Source organism: Mandrillus leucophaeus, unplaced genomic scaffold (assembly GCF_000951045.1).
Source record: "Mandrillus leucophaeus isolate KB7577 unplaced genomic scaffold, Mleu.le_1.0 Scaffold204, whole genome shotgun sequence".
NCBI classification, from domain to species: Eukaryota; Metazoa; Chordata; class Mammalia; order Primates; family Cercopithecidae; genus Mandrillus; species Mandrillus leucophaeus.
The window spans coordinates 702,954-723,298 of record NW_012102077.1 but is presented as its reverse complement, the minus strand read 5'-3'; the positions used below and the strand labels follow the sequence as shown (position 1 = coordinate 723,298).

The window sequence follows — 20,345 nt, the reverse complement described above, 5'->3', positions numbered from 1 at the left end:
TGTTGGATGAACACCTGGGGAGCTTCCAAACTCAACACTGTCACAGCCCTGGAAAGAACTCTTTCTACGGAAAAAAGAAAACACACAACGAATACTTCTCCATCCAAAGGCACCACGTTCTGGGAACGATGTCAAGAGTCCGTTTCTCGAATCTCTGGTGTGAAATAAATCGTGGTTTTTGTTTTTTTTTATCGTTGGTTGATATAGCTATGACTAGATGTTTTTCACAGTTTTTCACGTTTCGTAAGTTTTTGGAAGCCCACATCCATCATTACATTTTTCTAAGGCTCTCGCTGTGCTTCGGATGAACAGCATTTAATGTTAAAGAGTCAAAATTTGTTTCTTCAGATGCTGAATATCTCTCTTCAGGTTAGTGCTTACTCTGAGTCTTTAAAATGTTTTCAAATGTATTTTAATATATAATTTAGATATATTTGAAAATACTGTTAGAAAATACTAAAATTTCAAGCATGGAATCCTCTAAGCTTAAGATGCTTTGTGTAAGTCAAAGACTAAATGTTCAGAATAATTTAAATTATGTCAATTCTGTTTTTTTATAAAAAGTGTATGAATCCGACTTTGGTGAATCAGGTCGTTTAAAATGGATGTAGTACTGGAGGCGGGCCCGGTCCTGCGGGTACTGCGCTGGCTTCTTCCCACGGAGTTACATGCAGCCCGTGCACCTGTGAGTAGCCCGGCGGCCAATCTGGCCAACGGGCCATTTTACAGGAACTGAGGTCCAAAGAGGACGTGGACACCCCAGCCCGGTCACAGTCACATGGGGCTCAGTGGACAGCCTTGGATTGAACGTGGGCTCCTAACTGCCTCCGGCCACTTCGCACAAACTGGGATGGCCCAGGTCCCCCAGCGAGGGTACCCAGCAAGGGTAGCTCCGGGGCTTCTTGGCTGGGTGCTTCCCATTGGCTGCCAGCTGCGTGCTACCACAGGGCGGAGTCTGTGGAGGCCCCACCCACCTCCTCTTGTCAATGGTCCCATCTGCCAGGAAAGATGAGGACTCCCAGGTTTCACCCACCGGAGGCTCAACCTGAGGAATGCTGGCCATGGTGGGTGGGTTCACCTTGGGCTGACCACCCACTGGGTCTGCCTGCCCCTCCCTCAAAAGGCCCCTCGAGTTTTATGGGCTGTTGGGAGGTGGCTCAGCCTTGAAGGACAGACAGCACACCTGTTGACCTAACCTCACTGGGCAGACTCTAGGTGGACACCAACTCCTCAAGAGCCCCATGACTTCAGCTCTACCTGGGGCACCCAGCACCCCCACCCCCCCACAGGGCTAGAGGTGAGATCCTGAAAAAGGGGCGGACAGTAGGGAAGGTGGAGGTACCCTCCTCTCCTGTTGGACAGTTGAGTTCTGAGGGCAAACCCTGGGCCCAGACACGCAGAGACCCTGGCTGCCCCGGCTCTTGTTTGTTTAGGCCCAGGTTCTGCCCAGATCAAGGCCCAGGAGAGCTCTCAGGAGGCTGAGAAACCTCCAGGCCAGACAGAAAGTTGGGGCCAGAGCTGGGTTTTAGAGATCCTATAGGATCCCAATGGGATGGCTACCTAGGTGGGGTACGGCCTGTACCCAAGAATAGGAGGGTCCTCCAGAGAATGTGCCACCATCAGGGATATGAGCTGGGCTTTCCCAGAGCCTGGGCACCTTTGGGAGCGGGAAAAGTAAGGTGGAACTTGGAAAGGCTTTCAACGCCAGGCTGATGGTTGAGGGGATGGTGGGCAGGGAGGGAGGGCGAGAAGGCTCCCTCTGGCATTTGGGAGCAGGTGGGTGGAGGGAGGAGCCCCTGGAGGGGGCTGCAGTCCCTTAATGGGGGGCCTTGCTCGGGGCATGTGGGGCTCTCCCTCCATCCAGAGCTGGCCCAAGACCCTTAAAGCCCTGAGTGCTGGCAAATCTCACTGCTCCTGACCCGGCCTGTGTATTCAAAACAAAAACAGTAAAACCAACATCAGGATGTCCATCAGAAACAAACAAAAAAAAATGTATGTGGTAAATCCCACTTTTGGGTATATATCCATAAGAATTAAAAGCAGAAACTCAAAGAAATATATGCACATCCATGTTCCTTGTGGCATTCACAATAGCCAGAAGGTGGAAGGAGCCTAAATGCCTATCGCTGGATGATGGATTATAAAAATGTAGTCTAGGCCAGGCACAGTGGCTCACACCTGGAATCCCAGCACTATAGGAGGCCAAAGTGGGCAGACTGCCTGAGGTCAGGAGTTCGAGACCACCCTGGTCAACATGGTGAAACCTCATCTCTACTAAAAATACAAGAATTAGCCAGGCATGGCGGTGCGTGCCTGTAATCCCAGTTACTCTGGAAGCTGAGGCAGAAGAGTCGCTTGAACCTGGGAGGCGGAGATTGCAGTGAGCTGAGATTGCACCACTGCACTCCAGCCTGGGTAAAAGAGCAAGACTCCATCTCAAAGCAAAACAAACAAAACAAATGTAGTATAGGCCAGGCATGGTGGCTCACGCCTGTAATCCCAGCACTTACGGGAGGGCGAGGTCAGGAATTTGAGACCAGCCTAGCCATCATAGTGAAACCCTGTCTCTACTAAAGATTCAAAAATTAGCTAACTATGGTGGTGTGTGCCTGTAATCCCAGCTAGTTGGGAGGCTGAGGCAGGAGAATCACTTGAACCTGGGAGGCAGAAGCTGTAGTGAGCCAAGATCGTCCCACTGCACTCCAGCCTGGGTGACAGAGCAAGACTCCATCTCAAACATAAAATGTGGTATATATATGCAATATAATATTACTCAGCCTTAAACAAAAAGGAAACCATATCATATGCTGTGACATCAAAGAACTTTGAGGACACCATGCTATGGGAAATAAGTCAGCAACAACAACAAAAAATATGCTCCATATTCCATTTATATGGGGTACCTAGAGTTGTCAAACTCATAGAAACAGCCAGTAGCAAGGTGATTGCCAGGAAAGAGTGCTAGGAGAGGAGGAGTCCAGTGGGCAGAGTTTTGGCCATGCAAGATGAAAACGGTCTAGAGGTCTATTATACAACAACGTGCCTATAGTTAACAATACTGTACACTTCAAAATTATTTTTTCTTTCTTTTTTTTTCTGAGACAGTCTCACTCCTGTTGCCCAGGCTGGATTGCAGTGGTATGATCATGGCTTACTGCAGCGTTGACTTCCTGGGCTCAGGTGATCCCACCCCCTTAGCCTCTCAAGTAGCTGGGACTACAGGAATGCACTCCAAAGCCAGGTTAAATTTTTTTTCTTTTTCGTAATTTTAGTAGAGATGGTTTCGTCATGTTGCCCAAGCTGATCTTGAACTCCTGGGCTCAAGCGATCTGCCCACCTTGGCCTCCCAAAGTGCTGGGATTACAGGTGTGGGCCATCATGCCTGGCCTTCAAAATCATTAAGAGGGTAAATCTATGTTATGTGTTTTCTACCGCACATAAACATATATAGTGGTAAGCCTTTCCAGATTTCTTCCAAGCAGAATATCCTTACGTTCTCTCTTACACACACGCACTTCAAGTGTGGAAAGAGAAACAGGAAGAATGGATTCACTTTCTCCATCTCCACTCCCCCATCCAGCCCACTCAGCCTTAAGGACCCTATCCTGTTTTATCCACGATGCTAGAAGGTAGAGTCAGAATAAAAATGTGAAAGATGTCTTAATACGAGAGGATAACAGAGATAAGTAGACAGTTTAATATAACTTATACATGTATTTTATTTATTCTCCAAGTCGTGTGTATAGGGGAGTGTGTGTGTGTGTGTGTGTGTGTGTAAGAAGGACAAATGTATCAGGGAGGCTTGTCAGTCAAGCATTAAGTAGGGAAAGCTAAATGCCAACCACTCAGCTAAGTCTCAGTGAAAAACAAAGATGTTGAAAGTAGTTTTCAGTGTGAAGAGAGCCGGGAAGATGCAACAGCAAGTGCTGTGGGAACATACAGCTTGGGGGGCACCTGCCACGGGTTTCCCAGAGAAAGTGATGCCTGAGGTTAGCCCAGGGCTGAGGGACCCAAGAGTGTTTCTGGCTATGAAAGCAGCAAACTTGAAGGCCCCAGGAGCCTGGTGCTTTTGAGAATCTTACAGGAGCCCAGGGCAGTGAGAGCAGAGTGACCCATCAAGATTAGAGGTGACTCCAGAGAGACGGCAGAGGCCAGGGAGGGCCTCACTGCCGTGTGAGGATGTTGGACTTTATCCTCAAGGGCACCCACCGAGTGGTTAGCAGGGGATCCACACGCTGCACTCTGACTTCTAAGTGTTGGTCCAGCTGCAGTGAGAAGCATTAGCCTGGGTGTGGTCAGCGCAGTATCAGAGATGGCAGAGAACAGCAGCTCAGACAGGGGACAGTGACTCCAGCAACGCAAATGGACAGATGCCCATTCCTGGAAGAAGGCTCAATTGCTATGAAGAGGGAACTGAGTCATATATTAGGTTGGTGCAAAAGCAATAGCGGTTGGCCATCATCACGTTTCATGGCAAGAACCGCTATTACATTTACACCAAACTCATAGAATTTTGAAATGTGAAAATGAAGGCTGAACTGGCTTAACCTGGCGACTGACTGGATGTGGAGAGTGTGGGAGAGAGGGAGGAGGCAGGGATGCCTCCCAGTCTTCTGTTGGGTCACCAAGTGGATAATGATGTCCTTGAGGGAGATGAATTTCTGCAGAAACACAGTTTGTGTGGAAATATGAATCTGTTATGAACATGCAGAGTCTGAGATACCTGCCCTCTGCAGTCTTTTTTTTTTTTCTTTTGAGATGGAGTATTGCTATGTTGCCAGGCTGGAGTCCAGTGATGCAATCTCGGCTCACTGCAACCTCCACCTCCCAGGTTCAAGTGATTCTCCTGCCTCAGCCTCCCAAATAGCTGGGACTAGAGGCATGCACCACGCCCAGTTTATTTTTATATTTTTAGTAGAGACGGGGTTTCACAATGTTGGCCAGGATGGTATCGATCTCTTGACATCATGATGATCTGCCCGCCTTGGCCTCCCAAAGCGCTGGGATTACAGGCATGAGCCACCGTGCCCAGCCTGCCTGCAGCCTTTCTTTCTCCCCCTCTTGTCATCTCAAACAACATCTGGTATTTCTCCCTTGTAAATCGATCCTATTTCTCCATCATATACGGAAATAGGGTCAGAAAGAATCTTAGAAATCATGTCATCCCCCGTCCTCATTCTACACATAAGGAAACAGACCTGGCGGAGTTTAGGAGACTTCGCCAAGGTGCACAGGACTCTAACCCCATACACACCCCCTGACACACAGCCCGTGCTCAGGTTCCTCCCAGCACTGTGGAAAGTATGTGTTTCTTTCTTGCTTCTCACACTTGCCGCCGTCACCACCATAACCACTCTTCCTGGTCTAGAAAGCCCAGCCTCCTGAAGGTACTCATTTAAACATGAGAAATCACTGGCCTTCTTACCAGTTGAGGCCTCTGAATGTAACAGTCATAGATTTATGAACGTAAAAATAATCAGAAGCTACCGGGCACGGCGGCTCACGCATGTAATCCCAGCACTTTGGGAGGCCGAGGCAGGAGGATCACGAGGTCAGGAGATCGAGACCATCCTGGCTAACATGGTGAAACCCCATCTCTACTAAAAATGCAAAAACTTAGCTGGGCGTGGTGGCAGGTGCCTGTAGTCCCAGCTACTCAGGAGGTTGAGGCAGGAGAATGGCGGGAACCCGGGAGGCGGAGCTTGCAGTGAACCCAGATCGCACCACTGCACTCCAGCCTGGGTGACAGAGCGAGACTGTCTAAAAAAAAATAAATATTATAATAATAATAATAATAACCAGAAGCAGTTGAAAAGTAGTTGAAGTTGATATCTGGTCAAGTTGCTCACAGGAATCTCCTGTTAGATCATTTCAGTTTTCATTATGATTATTTAAGAAACAACATAAAACACTGAGTCCATTAATTTACACAGTATGTTTTTTAAATATTTTTTTGAGGCAGAGTCTCCCTCTGTCACCCAGGCTGGAGTGTGGTGGTGTGATCGTGGTTCACTGTAACCTCCACCTCTGGGGTTCAATGACTCTCCTGCCCCAGCCTCCTGAGTAGCTGCGATTACAGGCACATGCTACCACATCTGGCTAATTTATATTTCTTGTAGAGACGGGGTTTCACCATGTTGGTCAGGCTAGTCTCCAACTCCTGGCCTCAAGTGATCTGCCTGCTTTGGCCTCCCAAAGGGCTGGGATTACAGGCAGGAGCCACTGCACCTGGCCACATAATATGAATTTTTAAACATCCATCTCTACGCATAACAGTTTTCTATAAAATTTTGGTTTCCTATAAAATTTCACTCACCATACATTTTCAAATAAAATTGTCATATGGTTTTGTCACGCGGTTTCCTATACAATTTCACTCTTTCAACAAATGTTGGTAGGATTTGCAGTTGTTTTTATTAACTGGGTAAAGAAATAAAATCTGTGACTTTTGCTCTTTGAGTTTCTATTTTTAAGATCTATTAGGGCAAAATGGAACATGTCAGAAGCAATGTGTAATAACAGTTAAGAAGGAATTTTGTTAACTATTACAATTACAAATACTCAAGCCTACACAGTTAAAAAAAAAAAAAATTATGCTTACCTGATGCGAGAGTCCTTAAAGGTGTCAAGATATGCAGGGTAGCTCCATCCAATTCTACTCCCCTTACATCGAAGCTCTACACTTTGCCCCGCCAGCAGACTCAGGGTAGCGGCGGGTTTCTGGAAGCGACCTTTATCCAGCACCTGCATCATGATAGACTGCGTCTTTGGTGTTGAATCGGCTGAGTCCCTGTCCTTTATTTTAGGAATTTTGGGCTTCACCTTCTTGTTGGTAGGTTTGATTCTATTCTCCCCTGGTTCCTTTGGACGCTTGTTCTTGGGAAGGTGTTGGCCAGTAACTGCACAAACCAAGGAGAGAGAAATACGCTATAGTAACGGCATCCTCAGAATATTTGAGGCTGGTAACTTTTTCTTCTTCTTCTTTTTTTTTTTTTTGAGACAGATTCTTACTCTGTTGCCCAGGCCGGAGTACAGTGGCGTGATCTCAGCTCACTGCAACCTCCGCCTCCCAGGTTCAAGTGATTCTCTTGCCTCAGCATCCTAAGTAGCTGAGATCACAGGTGCCCGCCACCACACCCAACTCATTTTTGTATTTTTAGTAGAGACATGGAGACGAGGTCTCACCATGTTGGCCAGGCTGGTCTCAAACTCCTGATCTTAGGTGATCCGCCTGCCTTAGCCTCCCAAAGTGCTGGGATTACAGGAGTGAGCCACCATGCCCAGCCCTGTTAACTTTTAGATAACTCTAGAGAAGATAACTTTTTAATCCTCCCCTCCTCATATCTCAATATTGTTTTCAGTAAAAGTCATGTAATAATCATTTTTTGATTCTATAGTTTTAAAACAATCATTAAAAAGGAAAATATTTCAGCTCCAAAGATACTCAAATTCAGCAAAATAGTTCATGTATGAGCTAAAATTTGCCCTTAGAAAACAAAAATATTATTGCCTATAGTTCACACTGTTGCACAGTCTCTAAGTGGTCACACAAAATAGCCGAACTGAAGCCATTCAAGGCTGTTTCTTTACTTTGCAGTCTCTATGTTGTCACTGTTCATTTTGATTCTACTGTTTAAACACAGAAATATGTAGTTCCACAGAGACTGGGGGCATAAACTGTGCTGAAATTGCATGTAAAATATTTTGTGTTTATTGTTAGAAACAGAATCTCACTCTATCACCCAGGCTGGAATGCAATGGCATGATCCTAGCTCACTGCAGCCTTGAACTCCTGGGCTCAAGTGATCCTCCTGCCTCAGCCTCCTGACTAGCTAGGTCCACAGGTATGTGAGACTACGCTGAACAATTTTTTTTTTAGAGTTGGGGTCTTGCTATATTGCCCAGGCTTGTATCTAACTCCTAGCCTCAAGCAACACTCCCACCTAGGCCTCCCAAAGTGCTGCAATTATAGGTGTGAGCCACTCTGCCCTGCCAAGATTTTGAACCATGATGAACTTTCTCTCAAAACAAATGGTAAAGTGGAGATTACATTTGTCAGGGGCTGGTGATGTCTAGTTGGAATAAAATGTTTATTATTAAAGAGTAAATATTAAATGTATACTAATCTGAAACTTACATATAAATGATCAAAACGCAACTGTAACTGTAGCAATGATTTAGAATTTCACCAACAAAATATCTTTGGGGAAGGAGTATTTTATCACCAACATTGTTGAGAGTTGCTGGCAAATAGTGATAATAAAAAGCTAACTGACTTTAAGTTGCTTTTATGGTTGTTTTTGTCTTCTCTATAAATAAGGCACCCTTACTGACTACACCCAGGGAAGAGTCCCCCCTCACTGTTCTGCCTGTGGTGGGCCACCAGACTCCTAAAATCTCAGCTAAGCCCCTTGTAGCCACACAGTTGTGTCCACACAACAAGAAAGAAAAGCGGACTGTAGGCCAGGTGTGGGGAGACAGAGGTTGCAGTGAAAACAATGTTGACATATGAGGAGGGGAGGATTAAAAATTTATCTTCTCTCGAGTTATCTAAAAAGTTTTCAGGACTGGGCATGGTGGATCACTCCTGTAATCCCAGCACTTTGGGAGCCAAGGCAGGTGGATCACTTGAGGTCAGGAGTTTGAGACAAGCCTGGGCAACACGGCAAAACCCTGTCTCTACTAAAAATACAAAATTAGCCAGGCATGGTGGTGCATGTCTGTAGTCACAGCTGCTAGGGAGGCTGAGGCACGAGAATTGCTTGAACCTGGGAGGCGGAGGTTGCAGTGAGCCGAGATCATGCCACCACACTCCAGCCTGGGTGATAGTGAGACCCTGTCTAAAAAAAAAAAAAAAAAAAGGAAAGAAAAAGGTGCTGTAGAGTTTCAGTTTGACCATCTGTCCACACAAGCTCAAAGGCCATCTCGATAGATACCCACAGAATTACAAAATTTTCAAACTTACGAGATCCTCAGAGATCATTTAGGTCAAGTCCTCATGTTGTAGATTTAAAAACTAAAGGAGGCCCTCCCTGAAAAGTTGAATAAACTGTAGAGTCACTCAGCTGGTTAGTGGCAGAATGTGGAGCAGAAGTCAGGCCTCCTATTCCCATTCCAGAGAGCTCATTTCACTACGTGGAGATAAACATTCTGTACATATTTTGAACAACCACACGGCCCTTGGCCAATTGAGAGAATGACAGGGCATTTGTAGAACATGTGGTAGATCAGGAGAAAAGTATAATAAAAAACACAATCGATTTGGACTCAACTGTGTAATGATGAATTTGGTTTCCTTTGTGTGTTGCCCTTTGAAATGGGAGCTATGGGGCCTCCCCTCTTAGTTCAGTCTGGCCCTCACTCTAGAACCTATCCTGCCCTTGGGATCTCTTGGCTCAGTGTCAACATCCAAGCCCTCACTCTTTGGGCTTCTATGCCTCAACCCCTGAGCCCTGCTCTATTTTCTGTGACTTCATGTCCAGCTGTGACCTGTTTCTTCTCTTAGGCCCGAGTCTCTTATTTCCCTTCCTTCCCCTACTAAGGTTTCTCTTGGTTACAGGCCTTACTGAGCATCCTCTATCCTTCCAGGGAGTAGAGCTGTGACCTTGAACCCTAGTCTCCAAGGCAGATCCCCCAATACCTGCTGCTGAATCTGCTGTTTGCCCATTATTCTGCTCCCCGTGAACATGTGGTTTATCACTCCTGGTTTTAATGATAGGTGGGGATAGACAATGGCTCCCATGCACACGCTCCCAGCCTCCTAGAAGGAAAAGCACTGCAATGGCTGGGAATGTGTCAGACCAACAAAAGTACATTGATCCAGCCACATCAATTGTGAAGCATAAGCCTCAGCTCTGCAATAAGGTAGAAATTACAGTTTTCTTCTTAAGATAGAAAATAATAGGCCAGGCATGGTGGCTCACACATGTAATCCCACCACTTTGGGAGGCCAAGTTGCAAGTTGGGAGGTTTGCTTGAGGCCAGGAGTTCAAGACCAGCCCGGGCAACATGGTACATTGCTACAAAATTAAGGAAAAAAAGAAAAGAAAAGAAAAAAAAAAGCTGAGTGTAACACATGCCTGGAGGCTGAGGCAGGAGGATCACTTGAGCCCTTGAGTCTGAGTTTATGGTGAGCTATGATTGCACCACTGCACTCTAGTCTGGTTGACAGAGCAAGACTCTGTCTCAAAAAAAAAAAAAAAAGAAAAGAAAAGAAAGCCTACCATTACAATGTCCAAGTAATCTGTGCCCCGTAAATATTTTAATGCCTGTGAGATTAAGAAAACTCTGGATTAATGTCTAATTTGGTGTTCTGTGTATCATGGAACAGGAATTCAAGCTATCAGAAATGACAATAACCATATGTAAATCCTATGGAATTTAGACAGAGCTACTTGTCTGACTTCTAAGCTGTAATACCTTGTTATCTATGTTACTCAGGAACATCAGATTACCTGATTATGGAGATTATGTATCCAAATATTTGCTATTATCTATGCAAAATCATTTGACCTTCTGACCAAAGAACCCCACCAGCTGATCTAACTGTATAGCTGGTCCAGCTTCCTGACCACAGAATTGGCCTGTGGTTTGAGGGTAATTATGCTAACTTAAAGGACCAGCCTAGTGGCCCCACAGATACCCAGACAGTCCTGCAACTGAGGGACTCCCGAATTCCATGTCTAACTTTTTAAAAGATACGACTCTTCAGCCTAACCATGTCAACTGGTTATTTTTCAAAGACCTAAAAAATATAAGAATTCATCCCGTAGATAAATGAAAGTTAAAGTCCATTACCATTGCATTTTTGAGACTATTACATTGTATATTTTATAGAGAAACAGGTGGCAAAATTCAAAAACGATTAAATAGCATTACTAACTTCAGGTCCAGGCCTACCACTTACTGTGTGACCTTGGGAAGCTACTTACCCTCTTCTGTTTCCGTTTTCTCATCTGTAAATTGAGAATGATATGGTAACAACTACCTCATAATAACCATAATAGTTACTGTGGGAGTTAAATGAGTTAATATGTCGAAAATGGTGAAATTAGCATCTGGCCCATAGTGAGTGATTGCTGGCTAAGTGCTATTTGTTTTTCTATGATTGTCACATGAGATGTCTATGATAAACTTGTGGAGGCTAAGCAGATATTATCCTTTTTAATGTATAGATGCCAAGTAGTTCACTCCAGGTCATTAAGAAGGTAGCGAAAAACCAGACCCTCTGACTCCAAGTCTAGAACTTTCTCTGACTCATGCCATCGCCTCTCCATCCACATAGAGATTAGCATGTTGTTGCTTTTACACTTTGTTTGCACAAGTCTCATGCACCATGAGATCCTTTGTGTGATGTGACATGGAGTTCCAAGCCACACAGAACTTGACGCTGGGGATAAGAGCCTCGTCTTCCTGGAAGAGCTGGAGACACTTTTCCAAGGCACACGTTGGATCCCCCCAGTGAGGAGATGCTGATCAAAACCTCATCTGCAGCCTGGTGCGGTGGCTCATGCCTATCATCCCAGCACTTTGGGAGGCCAAGGAGGGTGGATCACTTGAGGCCAGGAGTTCAAGACCAGTCTAGCCAACATGGTGAAACCCCATCTCTTCCAAAAAATACAAAAAAAATTAGCCAGGCATGGTGGTACATGCCTGTAGTCTCAGCTACTTGGGAGGCTGAGGCATGAGAGTTGCTTGATCCTGGGAGATGGAGGTTGCAGTGAGCTGAGATCGCGCCGCTGCCACCGCACTGCAGCCTGGGCAAGAGAGTGAGACTCTGTCTCAAAAAAACAAGAAAACAAACAAAACCCCAAAAACCCCTATATCCAAAATAAATAAACAGATGTTACAAAGTGAGAAGGAAGCAGGACAAAGGACCAAGATTATTCAGCATCAACTGAGACCCACAATCAAATCTTACTCATCAACAGTAACCTATTAGCCTCTCTAATAGAACTGTGCTGGAAGAGAAAATAAATTAATTAGAAGAATCGTTGACTGCAGCTTGGATGAGAGTTCTTGTTAAACACAGTCATTAACATCAAAGCATAAAGCTGTTTGGTTTTCTTCTCCCTGATGGGCAGTAAAGGGGAAATGCCGTCCTTAAAAGTAGCACCCCAGTAACCACGCCATACATTTTTCTGAGCCGCTCAGTTGCTTCCCAATTAGTTACATAAACCGAGAGACGCCACCCTCATTTTTCCACTTTTCATGAAACACCCTGCAGGAACACACATACTTTTCCAGTAACAAAGCTGAGAAGGTGGGAAAGCGACCCTATGGAGAGGAAAATGTAGCAAGATGTAGTGAGCCCTTCCTTTCTCTATTCCTTTCGAGAACCCTACTCCAAAACACCTTCCTACTGTCAGAGATTCGAACCAGAGAGACTCCAATCTTGAATAGGGGCTGGGTAAAATAAGGCTGAGAACCACTGGGTGGCATTCCCAGGAGGTTAAGGCATTTGTCACAGGATGAGACAGGGGGTTGGCTCAAGATACAGGTCACAGACACCTTGCTGATAAAACAGGTTGCGGTAAAGAAGCTGGCCAAATCCCACCAAAACCAAGATGGCAACGAACATGACCTATAGTCATCCTCACTGATCATTATATGCTAATTATAATGCATTAGCATGCTAGAAGACACTCCCACCAGCGCCATGACAGTTTACAAAAGCCATGGCAACATTACGAAGTTACCCTATATGGTCTAAAACAGAGAGGAACCCTCAGTTCCAGGAATTTCCCATCCCTTTCCTGAAAACTCATGAATAATCCACCCCTTGTTTGGCATATAATCCAGAAGTAACAGTAAGTATAAGCAGCTGAGCAGACCATGCCGCTGCTCTGCCTAGGGAGAAGCCATTCTTTCATTCCTTTACTTTCTTAATAAATTTGCTTTCACTTTATGGACTCACTCCGAATTCTTTCTTGCACGAGATCTAAGAACTCTTTCTTGCGGTCTGCATCAGGATCCCTTTCCGGTAACACTACCACTGTTTAAAGTATCATTTAAAAAACAAATAGCAGTTTCTGAGAATGAGATCCTTCAATGCCAGGATAAAGATCTCAATTAGAAGTATTTTCCAGAACACCTGTTAGAACACAGCTGATGACGCTCTTCTTGAACAACTCGATTCACATGGCTCGCGGGACCCTCTGCTGCCTTGATTTTCCTCCTGTGTCATTGACAACTCTCCAGTCTCCGGCAGCTCTTCCTCATTTTCCTTACCTGCCTGGTCACTCCTCTCTAACTACCTTTCACTCTCTAAGTGACCTCACACAGTTCCATGACCCTTGCAGCATTTATATGCTGAAAGCTGCCCTAGCTCCTGTCCTGACCCCGCCTCTACACTCCGGATCTCAATATCCTGTTGCTTATTCAGCACAGCCACTTGAAAGACTAGTAGGCATGTCTAAGTCAGCATGTCCAAAATTTAGCATCTCAAAGTTAGCATGTCTGACCTCTGAATGCTTCCCTCATGCTCCCTTTATCAGCAAATGACAATTGCTCAGGTCAAAAACTTCCAAGTCTCACTTTTTAAAAATTTTCCTCTCCAATCCAGCAACAAATTCTTTTGACTTCATCTTGAAATATACCCTGAACCCAGCCTCTTTTCCTTCCATCCACTGACACCACCCTGGGCCAAGCCATGTACCATCCAGACATTTATACTATCTCCTAAGCAGCCCTTGGCCTCCACTGTATCACTCTTCAGCCATCTGTGTTGCTAGAAAGGAACAGCTGAGGCTGAATCATTTATGCAGGAAAGAGGTTTAGGGAGCTCACAGTTCTGCTGGCCAGAAGATTCAAGACAGGGCATCTGGTGAGGGCCTCAAGCTGCTTCCACTGGTGGCAGAGGTGAAGGAGAATGGGTGTATGTAGAGATCACATGGAGAGAGATGAAGCAAGAGAGAGGGGGGAGGTGCCAGGCTCCTTTTAACCAGCTGTTATGTGAATTAATGGAGCAAGAACTCACGCTATTAGTTCTATTACCTCGGGGAGGGCAACAAGCCATTCATCAGGGATCTGCCCCCATGACTCAAACACCTCCTATTAGGCCCCACCCCTAACACTGGGGATCAAATTTCAACATGAGGTTTGAGGAGGTCAAACAGCCAAACCATAGCATTGCACCTCTGGCCCCCCAAAACCCATGTCTTTCAAAGACTGCAAACTACAAGCATCCCTTCCCAAGAGTCCCCCAAATCTTAACTTGTTTCAGCATCAACTCAAAAGTCCAAAGTTTCATCTGAGACTTGAGGCAAGTTCCTTACAGCTATGAGCCTGGAAAATCAAAAACAAGCCTTGGCCATCCCCACCCCTATAACTTTGCTGTGTGAAGCCCACATGGCTGATCAGTTAGGTTGGAGTTGAATGTCTGTGTCTTTTCCAAGCTGAGGGTGCATACTGCTAGTGGCTCTCTAATTCTGGGATCCCCACATCAGCCCCGTTACCATGGCTCCCCTAGGCAGTGCCCCGTGGGGGTCTCTCTATGGTAGTTCTTGCCCCTGTAGCAGGCTTCTGCCCGCACACTCAGACTTTCTGATACATCCTCTGAAATCTAGGTGGAAGCTAAGCCTCCATCACTCTTGCATTCTGGGCACATGCAGACTTGACATGTGGAAGCCTCCAAGGCTTATGGCTTGTGCCCTCTGGAGCAGCATCTGGAGCCACACCTGGGGCCTTTTAAGTCAAGGGTAGAGCTGGTGCACCTGGGATAGGGGCAGTAGCATCCCGAGGCAGGGCAGGAGGGCAGCAGGGGCTGCCCCCCAAAACCACTCTATTCTCCCGAGTCTCTGGGCCTGTGACGCGAGGGGCTCCTCAAAGATTTGCAAAATGGCTTCAAGGCCTTTCTCTTATTTTCTTGACTACTAGCACATGATTCTCTTTTAGTCGTGCTAATTACTTTACCAAACAGTCTCTCAGCTGTACCCCTGGATTCTTCTCCCAAAAATGCTCTTTCATTCTCTGCCATATGGCCAGCCTTCAGATTTTCCAAATTTTTACTCTGTGCTTCCCTTTTCATAATAAATTCTACCTTTAGGTCATTTCTTTGCTGCTGTAATTGATCTTGAGTCTAAGCTTTTTTTTTTTTTTTTTTGAGACAGAGTCTAACTCTGTCACCAGGCTGGAGTGCAACGGCACAATCTCAGTTCACTGCAAGCTCTGCCTCCTGAGTTCAATCAATTCCCCTGCCTCAGCCTCCCAAGTAGCTGGGACTAAAGGTGCACACCACCACACCTGGCTAATTCTTTGTATTTTAGTAGAGACGGGGTTTCACCATGTTGGCCAGGCTGGTCTGGATCTCCTGACCTCGTGATCCGCCTGCCTCAGCCTCCCAAAGTGCTAGGATTACAGGTGTGAGTCACCGCGCCCGGCTGATACTAAGCTTTTAAAACCAGCCACACCCCCCACTACTAGAGCACTTTGCTGCTTAGATATTTCTTCTTTTGGACACCCCAGGACATCACTCTTAAGTCTGACCTTCCGCAAATCCCTAGAGCATGAACACAATGCAGCCAAGTTCTTTGCTAAGGCCTAACATGGGTGACTTTTCTCCAGTTCCCAATAAGTTATCTGTTTCCATTTGAGACCTTGTCAGCATGAACTTTACTGTCTATATTTCTATGAACAGTTTAGTCATGACCGTATAACCAATCTCTAAGAAATTCCAAACTTTCCCTCTTCTTCCTATTTTCTTCTGAGCCTTTCAAACTCCTCCAATTCTCTGCCCAGTACCAAGTTCCAAAGCTGCTTCCATACTTTCAGGTATCTTTAGAGCAACATCCCACTCCTTGGTACCAATTTTCTGCATTAGTTCATTTTGCATCGTTATAGAGGAATACCTAGGGCTGGGTTGTTTATAAAGAAAAGAGGTTTATTTGGCTCATCATTCTACAGGCTGTACAAGAAGCATGGAACCAACGTCTGCTTCAAAAGAAGGCCTCAGGCTGCTTCCACTCAGGGCAGAGGGCAAGGATAACTAGCAGTGCAGAGATAACCAGGTGAGGTGGGAGGAGGAGGGACCAGAATCTCTTTAACAAGCAGTTCTTGCCGGTAATAATAGAGAATGCACACATCCCCAAGGGAAGGCATTAATCTATTCATGAAGGAACTACCCCCAAGGCCCAAACACCTCCTACGAGGCCCTACCTCCCACCACCATCACATGGGGAATCAAAATTCAACGTAAGATGTGGTGGGGACAAGCCATATACAAACCATAGCACCTGCCTTTGAAAACATAAATAAAATTACAGGTACTTCTCCATTCAGAAGCCTCCAGTGATTTTCATCTCATCTAGAAGCAAGCCCTAAATCTTCCCACGCCCTACAAGGCTTGGCCATCTCCTGTCCCACATATCACAGCCACACTGGCAACCGGTACAAGCCCATCTTGAAGCTGTTGCACTTGTGGCACCCCTGGAGTGCACAGCTTTGCTTTCAGCCACTTCTGGGGTTTGCTTCCTTGCTTCAGGCAGGCTTATGGCTATCCATCCAAACAGCATCCTCACACCCCGCCTCAGTCCTCTCCATGTCTCACCCTGTCTTACTGGTTAAATTGTGTCCCCTAAAAAGATATGCTAAAGTCCTAACTCCCACGTATCTGTGAATGTAACCTCATTCGGGAACGGAGTCTTTGCAAATGCAATCAAGTTAGCATGAGGTCATTAGGGTAGGCTCTCCTCCAATAGAACTGATGTTCTTAGGAGACAGACAGACAGACACACACACACACACATGAAAATGCCATGTACAGACAGACACAGGGAGAAGATGGTCACGTGGCAACAGAGGCAGAGATTGGAGTGGTGCAGCTGCAAGCCAAACAATGCCGAGGGATTGCTGACCACAATCAGAAGCTAGTGGAGGCACGGAAGGATTCTACCCTCATCTTAGAAGCTGTGTGGCCCTGCTGACACTGACTTTGGACTTCAAGCCTCTGGACCATGAGCAAACAAACTTCTGTGGTTTTAAACCTCCTATTCTATGGTACTTTGTTATGGCAGCCCTAGGAACCTAACAGACCCTGATTAATGATTCTCGATGCCACTTACCACTCCCTGAAATTGTATCTTTACTTCTTTATTTTCCTCTGCATTCGATTATGAGCACCACAAAGAAAGCGTTTTAGAACCTTGTCTAGGTTTGAAAACCATCAATTCTCTCACCACTGGATCTCTCTCATGCCCTCAAACTTTTCTCTTTCTGAGTTTTAAGGATCAGAAATTGTTTTTTGTATGTCAAACATGCCAGCCAAGATCCTGAATGCTTCAAAGCATTCATTATTTGCATTCATAAACAATAAGGAACTTTGGAATTCTTTTTTCATTAAAATATTTCTGTACTCATTTTTACTGTTTTTTTCTCAAGAATAAATGAAGACATGAAAGTGTCACAGGCTCCTGGTTAGAGAATCATCCTCATTGTGTCTCTGTCCTTACCTTCTTGGAGATCTGGCTATATTGCCCTCAGACCATAATGAATGTCTTTAGTCCTCCCAGAAAGAAACCCCTTTCACCAGATATGAAATAAACCCAGGTTACTGAAGATCAGATTAGCATGGATCAAGGTTCTCATGTTGTTCAACAAAACAGCAGTGACAAATCAATATTAACACTTCAGTGTTTGCTCCTGACATTCAATAAAAATATGTAGGTAATCAAAAGTCAGGAAATGCTTGTGATTTTATACTTTTTAATGTGAAAATAGAAGCACCCTGTTAATAAACTCTGTGGCATGTATTCCATATAAATGCTGAAAATCGGGTGCTATGATCGACGTCTCAAAGTGGAATCTTGGATTATTACCTCTTTTCATCCCTCATTTTTATGCCACAGAATATTATGGGCCCTTTCATCTACCCCTCTTCATGAGGAGAAAGAACATTACTTCCAAAAATATAAAGAATTTTGTAATTGGGAACAGCAAACTCCACTGGGTCAGGCCAGATGTTTGCCCCCATACACACTTGTAGGGAAGTCTTTTTCTCTTAGAAGGCTGTCTTTGGCTAGGTGTGGTGGCTCACACCTGTAATCCCAGCACTTTGGGAGGCCAAGGTGGGTGGATCACTTGAGGTCAGGAGTTTGAGACTAGCCTGGCCAACATGGCGAAACACTGTGTCCACTAAACATATAAAAATTAGCTGGGCATGGTGGCGCACGTCTGTAGTCCCAGCTACTCAGGAGGCTGAGGCATAAGAATTGCATGATCTGGGAAGTGGAAGTTACAGTGAGCTGAGATTGTGCCACAGCACTCCGGCCTGGGTGACAAAGCGAGACTCCATCTCAAATAGTAATAATAATAATAATAACAACAACAACAATAACTGTCTTTTAGATGTGATCAGAAAAACTAAAAGGCAGTGACACAGTTGAGTCGTGGGCCTTGTGTCTGGAGTTTGTGCTTTGGGATGGCCCTGAAGGCAGGATATTCCCAACCTGCCAATCAGAAACCAGCACTGGAAGGGCCTCCTGTGTAATCCACTCTCCTTAGTAGCTCCTGGCCACAACTCACAACACAACTAAAAACCAAAAACCATTCTTACTAGGTTTAGCCAAACGCTTACATAACTTAATGAGGCACTATGTGTTCACTATTTCATCCATAAATGGTCCATACATTATAGATATGTGTACTTTCGTTTCATTTTTATTTTTATTTTTTTGAGATGTAGTCTCATGCTGTCGCCTGGCTGGAGTGCAGTGGTGCGATCTCAGCTCACTGCAACCTCTGCCTCCCAGGTTCAAGCAGTTCTCTGCCTCAACCTCCCAAGCAGCTGGGACTACACGCACCCACCACTACGCCCGGCTAATTTTTGTCTTTTTAGTAGAGACGAGGTTTCACCATCTTGGCCAGCCTAGTCTTGAACTCCTGACCTCGTGATCCACCTGCCTTGGCCTCCCAAAGTGCTGGGATTACAGGCATGAGCCACTGTGCCAGGCCAGATGTGTGTACTTTTATAAACAAAATCTCAGTGCTATTATCACCTGAAATTTATCAACGATTTCTTATAGTCTGTATTCCGCTTTCTCCAATTGTCTCATAAATGCTTATTGTTTGTATGGATTACACTTAAAGAAATGGTAATTTATTTAGGCAGATGTTTGTAATAAACTCACATGGGCTGGGCGAGATCCAGGAGGCAGAATGGAAGCCACTTCCTGAGCCTCTAAGACCGGCAAGTTGGGTATAAACAAAGGAACAGCTGATTTGAAAATATTTTGCCTGGCCATCTCCTGTCCTATTCAAAAAATGATACTACAAATTACATTTCTGCTTTTTCAGCAGTGGCATACAAGGGCCTGCCAGAAGCATTTTAATACTGCATTTTACAAACTGAACTCATGCCAACTTCTCTCTGGGCAGAATTAAGTGTTACTCTCCCAACAGAAGCTCTGCCTACGTTTTATTAAGCCAGGCTCCAGGCTGAAGGATCCCCATTCTCAACTTCAAGTCCCGCAACTATCTTGGATTTTGGAAACTACAATGCGGTATTTTTTTGGCAAATGTTGTAGTTTCCTAGGAAAGAAAGAAACTCGTCAGAATGAAGGAGTGGATAAAAATGTGACCCAGGTTGAGCTGGCTCCAGCATGAAGTTGCATAACAGCAAAAGCTACTTTTCCACTAAATCTAAGCAAAAATTATGCTGTAGCCCAGGAATTTCAAGAAAGGCTTGAGGATACCAGGATGTACTCAGATGAAACATGTGCTGTACAAATAACACCCACGGAGTGAATAGAACAAACAAAACACTTAAATGCTAACAATAATGTATAATACACACCACAGTAATACACACCCAGACACACAGAAAAACGACACCTGACCCTGTGGTCACGAGTGTGCACGATGGTGCACATGGTGGACCCAGGGCAGGTACAGATTCAAAAATGCGCAGTGGTCATGGTCGCATACGCTGTACCAAAAAAAAAAAAAAAAAAAAAAAAAAGCATTTTCTTCCCCCTTTCCCATCCAATTAGATAAATATAATAAGCCATGGGGTTTTCATTTGTTTTGAAATTTCATACACTGACATTTTTGTTCGAAGATCTAGGCAGATCTTGCAGGATTCACTCCCAAAGTGGTAGACGAAACTCACCCAGGACTGCGAGGGGAGGGGGAGGTCACCTGGAACTCTACAACGGAATCAGCGACTGCCGTGCTTAGGTGGCACCCGCTCTCAGCAGCAGAGGTCTCGGCCACGCCGCTGGGAAGTGGAAGCGATCCGAGGCTCCCGCGCCACCTCCCAGACCGACACGTTGACAGTGGGGGCTGGACCAGGCGCTGGCTAGGGATGCTTGATTCGCCCGGAGGTGGGGGGCTTGGAGAGGTCCTGGTGG

General features: G+C 45.4%; 1 protein-coding gene across 1 annotated transcript in view; it reads right to left on the bottom strand.

Annotated features, from left to right (window-relative positions):
• PDGFRL (platelet-derived growth factor receptor-like) overlaps positions 1-20,345 on the bottom strand; it is a 96,536-nt gene that overhangs the window by 74,659 nt on the left and 1,532 nt on the right. Inside the window, exons 3-5 of the mRNA XM_011979634.1 lie at positions 20,105-20,338; positions 9,641-9,702; positions 6,602-6,899 (exon numbers count right to left, since the gene is read on the bottom strand). Coding sequence (XP_011835024.1) covers positions 6,602-6,899; positions 9,641-9,702; positions 20,105-20,338 — 594 coding nt within the window. The remainder of the gene's footprint in view (positions 1-6,601; positions 6,900-9,640; positions 9,703-20,104; positions 20,339-20,345) is intronic.